Raw genomic sequence first — 20,090 nt, 5'->3', positions numbered from 1 at the left:
GCGCCCTCGTGTTTTTGTTGTTCCGTTAAAAAAAAAAAGGAGTGAACTGTCTGAGGTGATGGGCACTCTTCAACACACATGTCACATAGGCCTATTTAAATAAAGGTTAAATAAATTAAATTAAATTTAAAAAAAACACGACCATTTTAATGAGTGCAGTGTATCGGCACACGTCTGCCAGCGGGTGGATTAAAAGGCTACTATGGTATTCATTGGGTCAGGAAAAACTCAACCAATATTTCAACTGTTTATTCTGCTCACTAGGTGTCATTCTCCGCCAATTCTGGCTAGACCAGGACCACGCTGTTATACAGTACATACCGTAGCTTCTTCAATTCTTCTTCTTTTAGCTGAACGGAATGGGCATTAGGCCTAATGCATTTAGATCAGGAAATAGTCTACCACACCAATAACAACGTTTTTTAATTTTTTAATTTAGCCAATTCATACAACACTAATTTATTGTAGCCCTGCACCATGTAACTGAATAAAACAAATAATGTATTGTAGCCCTGCACCATGTAACTGAATAAAACAAATAATTTTGCATAATAACTTTAAATATGTAGTTATATTCCAGATAACAATGTTCTGATTTCTGAATCATTCACTATGTAGGGCTGTATCAGGGTTTCCCAGACTCGGTCCAGCCCCCCTCAAATAATCGAAGCTTGATGATGAGTTGTATATATGAATGAGCTGTGTAGTGCTAGGGCAAAACCCAAAATGTACACCCAGGGGTGGCCCCAGGACTGTGTTTGGGATATCCTGGGCTATTGGACTGTAGGTTATATAGGCTACATTCATGTCTTTGTTGGGGGAAAATTCGACAATGCCTCTTTCTCCCTCCATCCATATTGTTCAGTTTAATTAGACACTTAATGAAACACCAGTTAGACGAGACCAATTGAGTCACGACACACCAAAATATAAGACACCTGATGTTAGGGGAGGGGATGTGAAGAAGAGGTTTGGGTCCCAAGTCGCCTAGACCAACCAATCACAAGTTGCCCACTGAGTCACGTGAGAAGGGGAGGAGGATATTCGTGCACCGAGAGTGAGCGGAGAGGCGGACGTCCGACCAAAAAAATCACAATTTAGGGAAGTTTTAGTAGCGACTCAGACAGAGAGGCTTTAGGAAAGGCACATTGATTCTGTTGTGCATTTCAAGAGTAATCTACGATAGCGGGGTTTTTACAAGGTGTAATGTTTCAGGAGCGTACAGCAGGTGAGTGGGCTAGGCTGCTGTAGCCTATTTGATGAAATACTTCTAACTGGCGTTGACTCTTAGATTGACTGAACCATCGCTCGCATATAGGCACCTAGAGAGGTGAAGAAGTGAATACCTCTATATAAAACGATGTGATTTTTGGCTAAGTATTGGAAAAAATAAATAAATAGGAAATGCATTTTATCTCAGCAATGGAATTACTTTTTGGCTGCGTGATGCAGACATTTCTGTACAGTTAGGTCAGATCATTTGGATAAGGAGATCCAGGAGAATTTGTGTAAAATGTTGTCCACTTATAACCAGAAACGTGTTTATAAAACATAAACGTGTTCATATTACCGTAATAACTCATACAAATTAGATACAATGCTCCCTTTAACTAGAATGTAGCCTATCAACACATTGTAGGCTATAATCCTACTCTTGTCATTTGCAAGGTGCTACATACAGCGTTAGCGAGAAAGTGTGATATCAAAAATAAAAAATGTGTTATTATGAACAAAACACTTTCCTTAGTTATATGATCATCTTTATGCGTTTTTTATCTTAATACAGGACAGATCGAAAATTACTTGGAGGGGCTAGTCCAATTTACGGGGGGGCTGGTCCAATTTACTAGGGGGAGGGGCTGATCCAACTCAAGGTGTCATCCAAATATTCACCCCCCTCCTCAACTTTAAAAATATTTTCACATGACCCTCTTGTACTGTCAAATAAATTGAACACCCTCCCCCCTCGTATAATTAACTGAAAATAATGTTTATGACCTCAAATAATAACTAGCGACCCTGTGTTTATAAACGTGGATAACAACCCTGTGTTTATAAACGTGGGTAACGACCCTGTGTTTATAAACGTGGGTAACGACCCTGTGTTTATAAACGTGGGTAACAACCCTGTGTTTATAAACGTGGGTAACAACCCTGTGTTTATAAACGTGGATAACGACCCTGTGTTTATAAACGTGGGTAACGACCCTGTGTTTATAAACGTGGGTAACGACCCTGTGTTTATAAACGTGGATAACGACCCTGTGTTTATAAACGTGGGTAACGACCCTGTGTTTATAAACGTGGGTAACGACCCTGTGTTTATAAACGTGGGTAACGACCCTGTGTTTATAAACGTGGGTAACGACCCTGTGTTTATAAACGTGGGTAACGACCCTGTGTTTATAAACGTGGGTAACGACCCTGTGTTTATAAACGTGGGTAACGACCCTGTGTTTATAAACGTGGGTAACAACCCTGTGTTTATAAACGTGGGTAACAACCCTGTGTTTATAAATGTGGGTAACGACCCTGTGTTTATAAACGTGGGTAACAACCCTGTGTTTATAAACGTGGATAACAACCCTGTGTTTATAAACGTGGTAACGACCCTGTGTTTATAAACGTGGGTAACGACCCTGTGTTTATAAACGTGGGTAACGACCCTGTGTTTATAAACGTGGGTAACGACCCTGTGTTTATAAATGTGGGTAACGACCCTGTGTTTATAAATGTGGGTAACGACCCTGTGTTTATAAACGTGGTAACGACCCTGTGTTTATAAACGTGGGTAACGACCCTGTGTTTATAAACGTGGTAACGACCCTGTGTTTATAAACGTGGTAACGACCCTGTGTTTATAAATGTGGGTAACGACCCTGTGTTTATAAACGTGGGTAACGACCCTGTGTTTATAAATGTGGGTAACGACCCTGTGTTTATAAACGTGGGTAACAACCCTGTGTTTATAAACGTGGGTAACAACCCTGTGTTTATAAACGTGGGTAACAACCCTGTGTTTATAAATGTGGGTAACAACCCTGTGTTTATAAATGTGGGTAACAACCCTGTGTTTATAAACGTGGGTAACGACCCTGTGTTTATAAACGTGGATAACGACCCTGTGTTTATAAACGTGGGTAACGACCCTGTGTTTATAAACGTGGGTAACGACCCTGTGTTTATAAACGTGGGTAACGACCCTGTGTTTATAAACGTGGGTAACGACCCTGTGTTTATAAACGTGGGTAACGACCCTGTGTTTATAAACGTGGTAACGACCCTGTGTTTATAAACGTGGGTAACGACCCTGTGTTTATAAACGTGGGTAACGACCCTGTGTTTATAAACGTGGGTAACGACCCTGTGTTTATAAACGTGGGTAACGACCCTGTGTTTATAAACGTGGGTAACGACCCTGTGTTTATAAATGTGGGTAACAACTTTGCCACTTCAGCTTTCTTTTGTGGCACAGTCGATCCCACGGAGGGCTACGGGCCAGGAGGTTGAGGGTTCGCCAACCACCACGAGCTCATTCTCAGATTTTCAACATTTTGATGTCATATTTATAATTACAGTGTATTCTGGAAAGTATTCAGACCGCTTAACTTTTTCCACATTTTGCTACATTACAGCCTTATTCTAAAATGTATTAAATTATATTTTTTCCTCATCAATCTACATAATTTAAAAGTGAAAACAGAATTTTTTGCAAATCTATATATATTTTTAATTTTTAATTTACATTAGAATTCAGATCCTTTTTCTAAAAGACTCAAATTTGAGCTCCGGTGCAGCCCGTTTCCATTGCTTATCCTTGAGATGTTTCTACAACTTGATTGGCGTCCACCTGTGGTAAAATCAATTGATTGGACATGATTTGGAAAGGCACACAAAGGCCCCCAAGACAGGATTGTGTCGAGGCACAGATCTGGGAAAGGGTATCAAAACATTTCTGCAGCATTGAAGGTCCCAAAGAACACAGTAGCCTCCATCATTTTTAAATGGAAGAAGTTTGGAGCCACCAACATTCTTCCTAGAGCTGGCCTCCCAGCCGAACTGAGCAATCGCGGGAGAAGGGCCTTGGTCAGGGAGGTGACCAAGAACCCGATGGTCACTCTGATAGAGCTCCAGAGTTCCTCTGTGGGGATGGGAGAACCTTCCAGAAGGACAACAGTCTCTGCAGAAATCCACCAATCAGCCCTTTATGGTAGAGTGGCCAGACGGAAGCCATTCCTCAGTAAAAGGCACATGACAGCCCTCTTGGAGTTGCCAAAAGGCACCTAAAGACTCTCAGACCATGATAAACAAGATTCTCTGGTCTGATGAAACCAAGATTGAACTCTTTGGCTTGAATGCCAAGCTTCACGTCTGGAGGAATCCTGGCACTATCCCTACGGTGAAGCATGGTGGTGGCAGTATCATGCTGTGGGCATATTCTTCATCGGCAGGGACTGGGAGACTAGTCAGGATCGAGAGAAAGATGAACGGAGCAAAGTACAGAGAGATCCTTGATGAAAACCTCCTCCAGAGCGCTCAGGACCTCAGACTGGGGTGAAGGTTCACCTTCCAACAGGACAACGACCCTAAGCACACAGCCAAGACAACGTAGGAGTAGCTTTGGGACAAGTCTCTGAATGTTTTTCAGAGCCCGGACTCGAACCTGATCAAACATCTCTGCAGAGACCTGAAACAGCTGTGCAGCGACGCTCCCCATCCAAACTGACAGAGCTTGAGAGGATCTGCAGAGAAGAATGGGAGAAGCTCCCCAAATACAGGTGTGCCAAGCTTGTAGTGTCAAACCCAAGAAGAATCAAGGCTGTAATCGCTGCCAAAGGTGCTTCAACAAAGTACTGAGTAAAGGGTCTGAATACTTATGTCAATGTGATATTTAAGTGTATTTTATTGTTTATCTTTGTCATTATGGTATTGTGTAGATTGATGGTGGGGAAAATTATTTAATAAATTTTAGAATAAGGCTGTAATGTAACATAATGTGGAAAAAGTGAAGTGGTCTGAATAATTTCCCAATGCACTGTATTGTGTGATGTTGAGATGAGGCTAAGGAGAGCTGCTAGCTAGGCCAGTAGTGTGATGTTGATATGATGCTAAGGAGAGCTGCTAGCTAGGCCAGTAGTGTGATGTTGAGACGATGCTAAGGAGAGCTGCTAGCTAGGCCAGTAGTGTGATGTTGAGACGATGCTAAGGAGAGCTGCTAGCTAGGCCAGTAGTGTGATGTTGAGATGATGCTAAGGAGAGCTGCTAGCTAGGCCAGTAGTGTGATGTTGAGATGATGCTAAGGAGAGCTGCTAGCTAGGCCAGTAGTGTGATGTTGAGATGATGCTAAGGAGAGCTGCTAGCTAGGCCAGTATTGTGATGTTGAGATGATGCTAAGGAGAGCTGCTAGCTAGGCCAGTAGTGTGATGTTGAGATGATGCTAAGGAGAGCTGCTAGCTAGGCCTGTAGTGTGATGTTGAGACGATGCTAAGGAGAGCTGATAGCTAGGCCAGAAGTGTGATGTTTAGACGATGCTAAGGAGAGCTGCTAGCTAGGCCAGTAGTGTGATGTTGAGATGAGGCTAAGGAGAGCTGCTAGCTAGGCCAGTAGTGTGATGTTGAGATGATGCTAAGGAGAGCTGCTAGCTAGGCCAGTAGTGTGATGTTGAGATGATGCTAAGGAGAGCTGCTAGCTAGGCCAGTAGTGTGATGTTGAGATGATGCTAAGGAGAGCTGCTAGCTAGGCCTGTAGTGTGATGTTGAGATGATGCTAAGGAGAGCTGCTAGCTAGGCCAGTAGTGTGATGTTGAGATGAGGCTAAGGAGAGCTGCTAGCTAGGCCAGTAGTGTGATGTTGAGACGATGCTAAGGAGAGCTGCTAGCTAGGCCAGTAGTGTGATGTTGAGATGAGGCTAAGGAGAGCTGCTAGCTAGGCCAGTAGTGTGATGTTGAGACGATGCTAAGGAGAGCTGCTAGCTAGGCCTGTAGTGTGATGTTGAGATGATGCTAAGGAGAGCTGCTAGCTAGGCCAGTAGTGTGATGTTGAGATGATGCTAAGGAGAGCTGCTAGCTAGGCCAGTAGTGTGATGTTGAGATGATGCTAAGGAGAGCTGCTAGCTAGGCCAGTAGTGTGATGTTGAGACGATGCTAAGGAGAGCTGCTAGCTAGGCCAGTAGTGTGATGTTGAGATGAGGCTAAGGAGAGCTGCTAGCTAGGCCAGTAGTGTGATGTTGAGATGATGCTAAGGAGAGCTGCTAGCTAGGCCTGTAGTGTGATGTTGAGATGATGCTAAGGAGAGCTGCTAGCTAGGCCAGTAGTGTGATGTTGAGATGATGCTAAGGAGAGCTGCTAGCTAGGCCTGTAGTGTGATGTTGAGATGATGCTAAGGAGAGCTGCTAGCTAGGCCAGTAGTGTGATGTTGAGACGATGCTAAGGAGAGCTGCTAGCTAGGCCTGTAGTGTGATGTTGAGATGAGGCTAAGGAGAGCTGCTAGCTAGGCCAGTAGTGTGATGTTGAGATGATGCTAAGGAGAGCTGCTAGCTAGGCCAGTAGTGTGATGTTGAGATGAGGCTAAGGAGAGCTGCTAGCTAGGCCAGTACTGTGATGTTGAGACGATGCTAAGGAGAGCTGCTAGCTAGGCCAGTAGTGTGATGTTGAGACGATGCTAAGGAGAGCTGCTAGCTAGGCCTGCATTTGTTTGTCTTCCCTTCTTCTTCCACCCAAATTAAACAGGGCCACTCTCAAGCACTTATTATGCCTCCATACAGACAGACAGACAGGGTCTCCAGACCTCAGTCAGGCTCAGACAGACAGACAGACAGACAGACAGACAGACAGACAGACAGGGCCTCTGAAAGACCCTGGTTGCCTTGTTACCGAGCACATTCTCTCAGTTGTTGATTAGTTGTTAGAGATGTGATCACATGATGTTTAGCTGCAGTATGAAAGTCTATTCATGGTGCCTAGATAATAGATTCTATATATATATATTATTATTAACCACAACAAGGGTGATAATGAATCATGATCCTTCTTCTTGTTTAAGCCTGGCGGTCTTTCTAAACACATATCTCTCTCTCTGCACAGGATCATCCATCCGTGCTCTGAAGCAGCGTGGAATCTAAGTAAGAGAGCCAGGCAGGACTACAGGTACACGGCCAGGGGGCTACCTGGACTGGAGGGCATGCTGGCTGCGGTTGGGATGTTGAGGCAGAGCAGTGGTGGAAGTGGAGGCAGTGGTGGAGGCAGTGGTGGAGGCAGTGGTGGAGGCAGTGGTGGAGGCAGTGGTGGAGGAAGTGGTAGAGGAAGTGGAGGTAACAAACGATCGCTGGGCATCTCACGCATTTCCAACTTCCACTTCTTCCCCTTGTCCGCTGGCATGGGCACTAGTATGGGCACTATGGCGACTTTTGGGACAGGGGGCAGACGGACCAAGAGCAGCTCCCTGAGCTCCATCAGCTCTGGATCGGACAGCCTGGATGCCCCTGCTCCCCTTGCCGGGACCACCAACCCAGACTACATCATGCAGCTGGTCAACGACGTGCGCAAGTTTGCTGACGTCCTCCTTCATTTCAAGGAATCTTTTCACTCCAAAGGTGAGTTCAGAGTTCAGAGTTTGGACTGGGGAAACAAAAGGGTAATTGGGATGATAATGAGTGGTTAAAATGCTTGCCTGGATGTGGATGTATCCCCTGGTGTATCATGGGAAACGTATTGTAATGGAACTCCAGGTATAGCTTAGGTGTCAGTCAAAGGCAGTGTACACAATTTGTCCCAGTCCACCTGTTTTTCTTCCGTCCTGATCTGTCCTTGGCTGTGTGGTCACTCACCCTTTTTCTCTCTCTCTCATGGGGTGAATGTCCTTGTTGGTTGTTTTCTAGTCTTTTGTATAGGAGCGCTGGTTACTTAAAGTCCACATTGTAGTCTTTCACACCCATGTACTAGAGGGGAATGTTTGCAATGTGTTTAAGCCTTCAAATCTGTGGCTTTTGTCACTCACTAAGGTGATTTAATGTGTCTTTTTGCATAGAAGAATTTGACCAATTTCCTAATATATCTTGTAGTTCTAGATGTTCTACTCCACGTTATATTTTAGGGGGCTGGGAGAAAGGGAGGGTATGGGAAGATAGACATGGAAGTGGGTGACATCTGAAGCAATTTTGTTTCTCCCACTGAGTCTATCATCGTATATATTCTATACGGTCTTCCTTTGTAGATCCTTTAAAAAACAAACACTTCCTTCTCAGATTTTAACACCGAGTATACAAAACATTAGGAACACCTGCTCTTTCCATGACATTGACTGACCAGGTGAAAGCTATGATCCCTTATTGATGTCACTTGTTAAATCCACTTCAATATCAGCGTAGATGAAGGGGAGGAGACAGGTTAAAGAAGGATTTTTAGGCCTTGTGACAATTCAGACATAGATTGTGTATGTGTGCCATTCAGAGGGTGAATGGGCACGACAAAATATTGAAGTGCCTTTGAACGGGGTATGGTAGTAGGTGCCAGGCGCACCGGTTTGAGTGTGTCAAGAACTGCAACGCTGCTGGGTTTTTCAAGCTCAACAGTTTCCAGTGTGTATCAAGAATGGTCCACCACCCAAAGGACGTCCAGCCAACTTGACGCAACTGTGGGAAGCATTGGGTTCAACATGACCCAGCATCCCCGTGGAACGCTTTCGAGACCTAGTAGAGTCCATGCCCCAACGAATTGAGGCTGTTCTGAGGGCAAAAGGGGGTGTAACTTAATATTAGGAAGGTGTTCCAAATGTTTTGTACATTCAGTGTATTTGATAGTGAAAGTCAGCATCAGGGTTTCATAGGGCCCATTTTCACACCAGCATCAATCCAGACCATAATACACTCCTTCAGTTATTAATGGGCTTTCCTCCTCCTCAACCCATCAGTTATTAATGGGCTTTCCTCCTCCTCAACCCATCAGTTATTAATGGTATTTCCTCCTCTTCAACCCATCAGTTATTAATGGTATTTCCTCCTCCTCAACCCATCAGTTATTAATGGGCTTTCCTCCTCTTCAACCCATCAGTTATTAATGGTCTTTCCTCCTCCTCAACCCATCAGTTATTAATGGTCTTTCCTCCTCTTCAACCCATCAGTTATTAATGGTCTTTCCTCCTCCTCAACCCATCAGTTATTAATGGTCTTTCCTCCTCTTCAACCCATCAGTTATTAATGGTCTTTCCTCCTCTTCAACCCATCAGTTAATAATGGTCTTTCCTCCTCCTTAACCCATCAGTTATTAATGGTCTTTCCTCCTCTTCAACCCATCAGTTATTAATGGTCTTTCCTCCTCCTCAACCCATCATTTATTAATGGTCTTTCCTCCTCCTCAACCCATCAGTTATTAATGGACTTTCCTCCTCCTCAACCCATCAGTTATTAATGGTCTTTCCTCCTCTTCAACCCATCAGTTATTAATGGTCTTTCCTCCTCTTCACCCCATCAGTTATTAATGGTCTTTCCTCCTCAACCCATCAGTTATTAATGGTCTTTCCTCCTCCTCAACCCATCAGTTATTAATGGTCTTTCCTCCTCCTCAACCCATCAGTTATTAATGGTCTTTCCTCCTCTTCAACCCATCAGTTATTAATGGTCTTTCCTCCTCTTCAACCCATCAGTTAATAATGGTCTTTCCTCCTCCTTAACCCATCAGTTATTAATGGTCTTTCCTCCTCTTCAACCCATCAGTTATTAATGGTCTTTCCTCCTCCTCAACCCATCAGTTATTAATGGACTTTCCTCCTCCTCAACCCATCAGTTATTAATGGTCTTTCCTCCTCTTCAACCCATCAGTTATTAATGGTCTTTCCTCCTCCTCAACCCATCAGTTATTAATGGTCTTTCCTCCTCTTCAACCCATCAGTTATTAATGGGCTTTCCTCCTCCTCAACCCATCAGTTATTAATGGTCTTTCCTCCTCCTCAACCCATCAGTTATTAATGGATTTTCCTCCTCCTCAACCCATCAGTTATTAATGGGCTTTCCTCCTCCTCAACCCATCAGTTAGTAATGGGCTTTCACCCTCCTCAACTCATCAGTTAGTAATGGGCTTTCCTCCTCCTCAACCCATCAGGTATTAATGGGCTTTCCTCCTCTTCAACCCATCAGTTATTAATGGGCTTCCTTCCTCCTCAACCCATCAGTTATTAATGGTCTTTCCTCCTCTTCAACCCATCAGTTATTAATGGTCTTTCCTCCTCCTCAACCCATCAGTTATTAATGGTCTTTCCTCCTCCTCAACCCATCATTTATTAATGGTCTTTCCTCCTCCTCAACCCATCAGTTATTAATGGACTTTCCTCCTCCTCAACCCATCAGTTATTAATGGTCTTTCCTCCTCTTCAACCCATCAGTTATTAATGGTCTTTCCTCCTCTTCACCCCATCAGTTATTAATGGTCTTTCCTCCTCAACCCATCAGTTATTAATGGTCTTTCCTCCTCCTCAACCCATCAGTTATTAATGGTCTTTCCTCCTCCTCAACCCATCAGTTATTAATGGTCTTTCCTCCTCTTCAACCCATCAGTTATTAATGGTCTTTCCTCCTCTTCAACCCATCAGTTAATAATGGTCTTTCCTCCTCCTTAACCCATCAGTTATTAATGGGCTTTCTTCCTCCTCAACCCATCAGTTATTAATGGTATTTCCTCCTCCTCAACCCATCAGTTATTAATGGTCTTTCCTCCTCCTCAACCCATCAGTTATTAATGGTCTTTCCTCCTCCTCAACCCATCAGTTATTAATGGGCTTTCCTCCTCTTCAACCCATCAGTTATTAATGGTCTTTCCTCCTCTTCAACCCATCAGTTAATAATGGTCTTTCCTCCTCCTTAACCCATCAGTTATTAATGGTCTTTCCTCCTCTTCAACCCATCAGTTATTAATGGTCTTTCCTCCTCCTCAACCCATCAGTTATTAATGGACTTTCCTCCTCCTCAACCCATCAGTTATTAATGGTCTTTCCTCCTCTTCAACCCATCAGTTATTAATGGTCTTTCCTCCTCTTCAACCCATCAGTTATTAATGGTCTTTCCTCCTCTTCAACCCATCAGTTATTAATGGGCTTTCCTCCTCCTCAACCCATCAGTTATTAATGGACTTTCCTCCTCCTCAACCCATCAGTTATTAATGGGCTTTCCTCCTCCTCAACCCATCAGTTAGTAATGGGCTTTCACCTTCCTCAACCCATCAGTTAGTAATGGGCTTTCCTCCTCTTCAACCCATCAGTTATTAATGGTCTGTTCTCCTCTTCAACCCATCAGTTATTAATGGGCTTTCCTCCTGCTCAACCCATCAGTTATTAATGGGCTTTCCTCCTCCTCAACCCATCAGTTATTAATGGGCTTTCCTCCTCTTCAACCCATCAGTTATTAATGGGCTTTCCTCCTCTTCAACCCATCAGTTATTAATGGGCTATCCTCCTCCTCAACCCATCAGTTATTAATGGTCTTTCCTCCTCTTCAACCCATCAGTTATTAATGGGCTTTCCTCCTCTTCAACCCATCAGTTATTAATGGGCTATCCTCCTCTTCAACCCATCAGTTATTAATGGGCTTTCCTCCTCTTCAACCCATCAGTTAATAATGGTCTTTCCTCCTCCTTAACCCGTCAGTTATTAATGGTCTTTCCTCCTCCTCAACCCGTCAGTTATTAATGGTCTTTCCTCCTCCTCAACCCGTCAGTTATTAATGGTCTTTCCTCCTCCTCAACCCATCAGTTATTAATGGTCTTTCCTCCTCTTCAACCCATCAGTTATTAATGGTCTTTCATCCTCTTCAACCCATCAGTTAATAATGGTCTTTCCTCCTCCTTAACCCATCAGTTATTAATGGTCTTTCCTCCTCCTCAACCCATCAGTTATTAATGGACTTTCCTCCTCCTCAACCCATCAGTTATTAATGGGCTTTCCTCCTCCTCAACCCATCAGTTAGTAATGGGCTTTCCTCCTCCTCAACTCATCAGTTAGTAATGGGCTGTCCTCCTCCTCAACCCATCAGTTAGTAATGGGCTGTCCTCCTCCTCAACCCATCAGTTATTAATGGTCTTTCCTCCTCTTCAACCCATCAGTTATTAATGGGCTTTCCTCCTCCTCAACCCATCAGTTATTAATGGTCTTTCCTCCTCCTCAACCCATCAGTTATTAATGGACTTTCCTCCTCCTCAACCCATCAGTTATTAATGGGCTTTCCTCCTCCTCAACCCATCAGTTAGTAATGGGCTTTCACCTTCCTCAACCCATCAGTTAGTAATGGTCTTTCCTCCTCCTCAACCCATCAGTTATTAATGGTCTTTCCTCCTCTTCAACCCATCAGTTATTAATGGTCTTTCCTCCTCTTCAACCCATCAGTTAATAATGGTTTTTCCTCCTCCTTAACCCATCAGTTATTAATGGGCTTTCCTCCTCCTCAACCCATCAGTTAGTAATGGGCTTTCACCTTCCTCAACCCATCAGTTAGTAATGGGCTTTCCTCCTCTTCAACCCATCAGTTATTAATGGTCTGTTCTCCTCTTCAACCCATCAGTTATTAATGGGCTTTCCTCCTCCTCAACCCATCAGTTATTAATGGGCTTTCCTCCTCCTCAACCCATCAGTTATTAATGGGCTTTCCTCCTCTTCAACCCATCAGTTATTAATGGGCTTTCCTCCTCTTCAACCCATCAGTTATTAATGGGCTTTCCTCCTCTTCAACCCATCAGTTATTAATGGGCTATCCTCCTCCTCAACCCATCAGTTATTAATGGTCTTTCCTCCTCTTCAACCCATCAGTTATTAATGGGCTATCCTCCTCTTCAACCCATCAGTTATTAATGGGCTTTCCTCCTCTTCAACCCATCAGTTATTAATGGGCTTTCCCACTCTTCAACCCATCAGTTAATAATGGTCTTTCCTCCTCCTTAACCCGTCAGTTATTAATGGTCTTTCCTCCTCCTCAACCCGTCAGTTATTAATGGTCTTTCCTCCTCCTCAACCCATCAGTTATTAATGGTCTTTCCTCCTCTTCAACCCATCAGTTATTAATGGTCTTTCATCCTCTTCAACCCATCAGTTAATAATGGTCTTTCCTCCTCCTTAACCCATCAGTTATTAATGGTCTTTCCTCCTCCTCAACCCATCAGTTATTAATGGACTTTCCTCCTCCTCAACCCATCAGGTATTAATGGGCTTTCCTCCTCTTCAACCCATCAGTTATTAATGGGCTTCCTTCCTCCTCAACCCATCAGTTATTAATGGTATTTCCTCCTCTTCAACCCATCAGTTAATAATGGTCTTTCCTCCTCCTTAACCCATCAGTTATTAATGGTCTTTCCTCCTCCTCAACCCATCAGTTATTAATGGTCTTTCCTCCTCTTCAACCCATCAGTTATTAATGGTCTTTCCTCCTCTTCAACCCATCAGTTAATAATGGTCTTTCCTCCTCCTTAACCCATCAGTTATTAATGGTCTTTCCTCCTCTTCAACCCATCAGTTATTAATGGTCTTTCCTCCTCCTCAACCCATCAGTTATTAATGGACTTTCCTCCTCCTCAACCCATCAGTTATTAATGGTCTTTCCTCCTCTTCAACCCATCAGTTATTAATGGTCTTTCCTCCTCTTCAACCCATCAGTTATTAATGGTCTTTCCTCCTCTTCAACCCATCAGTTATTAATGGGCTTTCCTCCTCCTCAACCCATCAGTTATTAATGGGCTTTCCTCCTCCTCAACCCATCAGTTATTAATGGACTTTCCTCCTCCTCAACCCATCAGTTAGTAATGGACTTTCACCCTCCTCAACCCATCAGTTAGTAATGGGCTTTCCTCCTCTTCAACCCATCAGTTATTAATGGTCTGTTCTCCTCTTCAACCCATCAGTTATTAATGGGCTTTCCTCCTCCTCAACCCATCAGTTATTAATGGGCTTTCCTCCTCCTCAACCCATCAGTTATTAATGGTCTTTCCTCCTCTTCAACCCATCAGTTATTAATGGTCTTTCCTCCTCCTTAACCCATCAGTTATTAATGGTCTTTCCTCCTCTTCAACCCATCAGTTATTAATGGTCTTTCCTCCTCCTCAACCCATCAGTTATTAATGGACTTTCCTCCTGCTCAACCCATCAGTTATTAATGGTCTTTCCTCCTCTTCAACCCATCAGTTATTAATGGTCTTTCCTCCTCTTCAACCCATCAGTTATTAATGGTCTTTCCTCCTCTTCAACCCATCAGTTAGTAATGGGCTTTCCTCCTCTTCAACCCATCAGTTATTAATGGTCTGTTCTCCTCTTCAACCCATCAGTTATTAATGGGCTTTCCTCCTCCTCAACTCATCAGTTATTAATGGGCTTTCCTCCTCCTCAACCCATCAGTTATTAATGGGCTTTCCTCCTCTTCAACCAATCAGTTATTAATGGGCTTTCCTCCTCTTCAACCCATCAGTTATTAATGGGCTATCCTCCTCCTCAACCCATCAGTTATTAATGGTCTTTCCTCCTCTTCAACCCATCAGTTATTAATGGGCTTTCCTCCTCTTCAACCCATCAGTTATTAATGGGCTATCCTCCTCTTCAACCCATCAGTTATTAATGGGCTTTCCTCCTCTTCAACCCATCAGTTAATAATGGTCTTTCCTCCTCCTTAACCCGTCAGTTATTAATGGTCTTTCCTCCTCCTCAACCCGTCAGTTATTAATGGTCTTTCCTCCTCCTCAACCCATCAGTTATTAATGGACTTTCCTCCTCCTCAACCCATCAGTTATTAATGGTCTTTCCTCCTCTTCAACCCATCAGTTATTAATGGTCTTTCCTCCTCCTTAACCCATCAGTTATTAATGGTCTTTCCTCCTCTTCAACCCATCAGTTATTAATGGTCTTTCCTCCTCCTCAACCCATCAGTTATTAATGGACTTTCCTCCTGCTCAACCCATCAGTTATTAATGGTCTTTCCTCCTCTTCAACCCATCAGTTATTAATGGTCTTTCCTCCTCTTCAACCCATCAGTTATTAATGGTCTTTCCTCCTCTTCAACCCATCAGTTAGTAATGGGCTTTCCTCCTCTTCAACCCATCAGTTATTAATGGTCTGTTCTCCTCTTCAACCCATCAGTTATTAATGGGCTTTCCTCCTCCTCAACCCATCAGTTATTAATGGGCTTTCCTCCTCCTCAACCCATCAGTTATTAATGGGCTTTCCTCCTCTTCAACCAATCAGTTATTAATGGGCTTTCCTCCTCTTCAACCCATCAGTTAATGGGCTATCCTCCTCCTCAACCCATCAGTTATTAATGGGCTTTCCTCCTCTTCAACCCATCAGTTATTAATGGGCTTTCCTCCTCTTCAACCCATCAGTTATTAATGGGCTTTCCTCCTCCTCAACCCATCAGTTATTAATGGTCTTTCCTCCTCTTCAACCCATCAGTTATTAATGGGCTTTCCTCCTCTTCAACCCATCAGTTATTAATGGGCTATCCTCCTCTTCAACCCATCAGTTATTAATGGGCTTTCCTCCTCTTCAACCCATCAGTTAATAATGGTCTTTCCTCCTCCTTAACCCGTCAGTTATTAATGGTCTTTCCTCCTCCTCAACCCGTCAGTTATTAATGGTCTTTCCTCCTCCTCAACCCGTCAGTTATTAATGGTCTTTCCTCCTCCTCAACCCATCAGTTATTAATGGGCTTTCCTCCTCCTCAACCCATCAGTTATTAATGGGCTATCCTCCTCCTCAACCCATCAGTTATTAATGGGCTATCCTCCTCTTCAACCCATCAGTTATTAATGGGCTTTCCTCCTCTTCAACCCATCAGTTAATAATGGTCTTTCCTCCTCCTTAACCCGTCAGTTATTAATGGTCTTTCCTCCTCCTCAACCCGTCAGTTATTAATGGTCTTTCCTCCTCCTCAACCCGTCAGTTATTAATGGTCTTTCCTCCTCCTCAACCCATCAGTTATTAATGGTCTTTCCTCCTCTTCAACCCATCAGTTATTAATGGTCTTTCCTCCTCTTCAACCCATCAGTTAATAATGGTCTTTCCTCCTCCTTAACCCATCAGTTATTAATGGTCTTTCCTCCTCCTCAACCCATCAGTTATTAATGGACTTTCCTCCTCCTCAACCCATCAGTTATTAATGGGCTTTCCTCCTCCTCAACCCATCAGTTAGTAATGGGCTTTCCTCCTCCTCAACTCATCAGTTAGTAATGGGCTGTCCTCCTCCTCAACCCATCAGTTATTAATGGGCTTTCCTCCTCTTCAACCCATCAGTTATTAATGGGCTTCCTTCCTCCTCAACCCATCAGTTATTAATGGGCTTTCTTCCTCCTCAACCCATCAGTTATTAATGGGCTTTCCTCCTCCTCAACCCATCAGTTATTAATGGTATTTCCTCCTCCTCAACCCATCAGTTATTAATGGGCTTTCCTCCTCCTCAACCCATCAGTTATTAATGGTCTTTCCTCCTCCTTAACCCATCAGTTATTAATGGTCTTTCCTCCTCTTCAACCCATCAGTTATTAATGGTCTTTCCTCCTGCTCAACCCATCAGTTATTAATGGTCTTTCCTCCTCTTCAACCCATCAGTTATTAATGGTCTTTCCTCCTCTTCAACCCATCAGTTATTAATGGTCTTTCCTCCTCTTCAACCCATCAGTTAGTAATGGGCTTTCCTCCTCTTCAACCCATCAGTTATTAATGGTCTGTTCTCCTCTTCAACCCATCAGTTATTAATGGGCTTTCCTCCTCCTCAACCCATCAGTTATTAATGGGCTTTCCTCCTCCTCAACCCATCAGTTATTAATGGGCTTTCCTCCTCTTCAACCAATCAGTTATTAATGGGCTTTCCTCCTCTTCAACCCATCAGTTATTAATGGGCTATCCTCCTCCTCAACCCATCAGTTATTAATGGTCTTTCCTCCTCTTCAACCCATCAGTTATTAATGGGCTTTCCTCCTCTTCAACCCATCAGTTATTAATGGGCTATCCTCCTCTTCAACCCATCAGTTATTAATGGGCTTTCCTCCTCTTCAACCCATCAGTTAATAATGGTCTTTCCTCCTCCTTAACCCGTCAGTTATTAATGGTCTTTCCTCCTCCTCAACCCGTCAGTTATTAATGGTCTTTCCTCCTCCTCAACCCGTCAGTTATTAATGGTCTTTCCTCCTCCTCAACCCATCAGTTATTAATGGTCTTTCCTCCTCTTCAACCCATCAGTTATTAATGGTCTTTCCTCCTCTTCAACCCATCAGTTATTAATGGGCTATCCTCCTCCTCAACCCATCAGTTATTAATGGGCTTTCCTCCTCTTCAACCCATCAGTTATTAATGGGCTTTCCTCCTCCTCAACCCATCAGTTATTAATGGGCTTTCCTCCTCCTCAACCCATCAGTTATTAATGGGCTATCCTCCTCCTCAACCCATCAGTTATTAATGGGCTTTCCTCCTCTTCAACCCATCAGTTATTAATGGGCTTTCCTCCTCCTCAACCCATCAGTTATTAATGGGCTATCCTCCTCTTCAACCCATCAGTTATTAATGGGCTTTCCTCCTCTTCAACCCATCAGTTAATAATGGTCTTTCCTCCTCCTTAACCCGTCAGTTATTAATGGTCTTTCCTCCTCCTCAACCCGTCAGTTATTAATGGTCTTTCCTCCTCCTCAACCCATCAGTTATTAATGGTCTTTCCTCCTCCTCAACCCATCAGTTATTAATGGTCTTTCCTCCTCCTCAACCCATCAGTTATTAATGGTCTTTCCTCCTCTTCAACCCATCAGTTAATAATGGTCTTTCCTCCTCCTTAACCCATCAGTTATTAATGGTCTTTCCTCCTCCTCAACCCATCAGTTATTAATGGACTTTCCTCCTCCTCAACCCATCAGTTATTAATGGGCTTTCCTCCTCCTCAACCCATCAGTTAGTAATGGGCTTTCCTCCTCCTCAACTCATCAGTTAGTAATGGGCTGTCCTCCTCCTCAACCCATCAGTTATTAATGGGCTTTCCTCCTCTTCAACCCATCAGTTATTAATGGGCTTCCTTCCTCCTCAACCCATCAGTTATTAATGGGCTTTCTTCCTCCTCAACCCATCAGTTATTAATGGGCTTTCCTCCTCCTCAACCCATCAGTTATTAATGGTATTTCCTCCTCCTCAACCCATCAGTTATTAATGGGCTTTCCTCCTCCTCAACCCATCAGTTATTAATGGGCTTTCCTCCTCCTCAACCCATCAGTTATTAATGGTCTTTCCTCCTCTTCAACCCATCAGTTATTAATGGTCTTTCCTCCTCCTTAACCCATCAGTTATTAATGGTCTTTCCTCCTCTTCAACCCATCAGTTATTAATGGTCTTTCCTCCTGCTCAACCCATCAGTTATTAATGGTCTTTCCTCCTCTTCAACCCATCAGTTATTAATGGTCTTTCCTCCTCTTCAACCCATCAGTTATTAATGGTCTTTCCTCCTCTTCAACCCATCAGTTAGTAATGGGCTTTCCTCCTCTTCAACCCATCAGTTATTAATGGTCTGTTCTCCTCTTCAACCCATCAGTTATTAATGGGCTTTCCTCCTCCTCAACCCATCAGTTATTAATGGGCTTTCCTCCTCCTCAACCCATCAGTTATTAATGGGCTTTCCTCCTCTTCAACCAATCAGTTATTAATGGTCTTTCCTCCTCTTCAACCCATCAGTTATTAATGGGCTATCCTCCTCCTCAACCCATCAGTTATTAATGGTCTTTCCTCCTCTTCAACCCATCAGTTATTAATGGGCTTTCCTCCTCTTCAACCCATCAGTTATTAATGGGCTATCCTCCTCTTCAACCCATCAGTTATTAATGGGCTTTCCTCCTCTTCAACCCATCAGTTAATAATGGTCTTTCCTCCTCCTTAACCCGTCAGTTATTAATGGTCTTTCCTCCTCCTCAACCCGTCAGTTATTAATGGTCTTTCCTCCTCCTCAACCCGTCAGTTATTAATGGACTTTCCTCCTCCTCAACCCGTCAGTTATTAATGGTCTTTCCTCCTCTTCAACCCGTCAGTTATTAATGGTCTTTCCTCCTCTTCAACCCATCAGTTATTAATGGGCTATCCTCCTCCTCAACCCATCAGTTATTAATGGGCTTTCCTCCTCTTCAACCCATCAGTTATTAATGGGCTTTCCTCCTCCTCAACCCATCAGTTATTAATGGTCTTTCCTCCTCCTCAACCCATCAGTTATTAATGGTCTTTCCTCCTCCTCAACCCATCAGTTATTAATGGTCTTTCCTCCTCTTCAACCCATCAGTTATTAATGGTCTTTCCTCCTCTTCAACCCATCAGTTAATAATGGTCTTTCCTCCTCCTTAACCCATCAGTTATTAATGGTCTTTCCTCCTCCTCAACCCATCAGTTATTAATGGACTTTCCTCCTCCTCAACCCATCAGTTATTAATGGGCTTTCCTCCTCCTCAACCCATCAGTTAGTAATGGGCTTTCCTCCTCCTCAACTCATCAGTTAGTAATGGGCTGTCCTCCTCCTCAACCCATCAGTTATTAATGGGCTTTCCTCCTCTTCAACCCATCAGTTATTAATGGGCTTCCTTCCTCCTCAACCCATCAGTTATTAATGGGCTTTCTTCCTCCTCAACCCATCAGTTATTAATGGTATTTCCTCCTCCTCAACCCATCAGTTATTAATGGGCTTTCCTCCTCCTCAACCCATCAGTTATTAATGGTATTTCCTCCTCCTCAACCCATCAGTTATTAATGGGCTTTCCTCCTCCTCAACCCATCAGTTATTAATGGTCTTTCCTCCTCTTCAACCCATCAGTTATTAATGGTCTTTCCTCCTCCTTAACCCATCAGTTATTAATGGTCTTTCCTCCTCTTCAACCCATCAGTTATTAATGGTCTTTCCTCCTGCTCAACCCATCAGTTATTAATGGTCTTTCCTCCTCTTCAACCCATCAGTTATTAATGGTCTTTCCTCCTCTTCAACCCATCAGTTATTAATGGTCTTTCCTCCTCTTCAACCCATCAGTTAATAATGGTCTTTCCTCCTCCTTAACCCATCAGTTATTAATGGTCTTTCCTCCTCCTCAACCCATCAGTTATTAATGGACTTTCCTCCTCCTCAAC

At 43.4% G+C, this 20,090-nt stretch overlaps 1 protein-coding gene across 2 annotated transcripts in view; it reads left to right on the top strand.

The window, feature by feature from the left end:
• The first annotated feature begins 1,067 nt into the window (after nucleotides 1-1,067).
• The window catches only part of LOC120050903 (rho GTPase-activating protein 29-like), a 107,652-nt gene continuing 88,629 nt past the window's right edge, over nucleotides 1,068-20,090 (top strand). For both annotated transcript variants that reach the window (XM_038997425.1, XM_038997424.1), the window contains exons 1-2: nucleotides 1,068-1,228; nucleotides 7,082-7,590. In XM_038997425.1, the coding sequence (XP_038853353.1) occupies nucleotides 7,179-7,590 (412 nt within the window). In that variant the 5' untranslated portion in view covers nucleotides 1,068-1,228; nucleotides 7,082-7,178. The remainder of the gene's footprint in view (nucleotides 1,229-7,081; nucleotides 7,591-20,090) is intronic.

Source organism: Salvelinus namaycush, chromosome 7 (genome assembly GCF_016432855.1).
Source record: "Salvelinus namaycush isolate Seneca chromosome 7, SaNama_1.0, whole genome shotgun sequence".
NCBI lineage: Eukaryota > Metazoa > Chordata > Actinopteri > Salmoniformes > Salmonidae > Salvelinus > Salvelinus namaycush.
The sequence above is the reverse complement of the archived record's forward strand: the minus strand, read 5'-3'. Positions and strand labels throughout refer to the sequence as shown.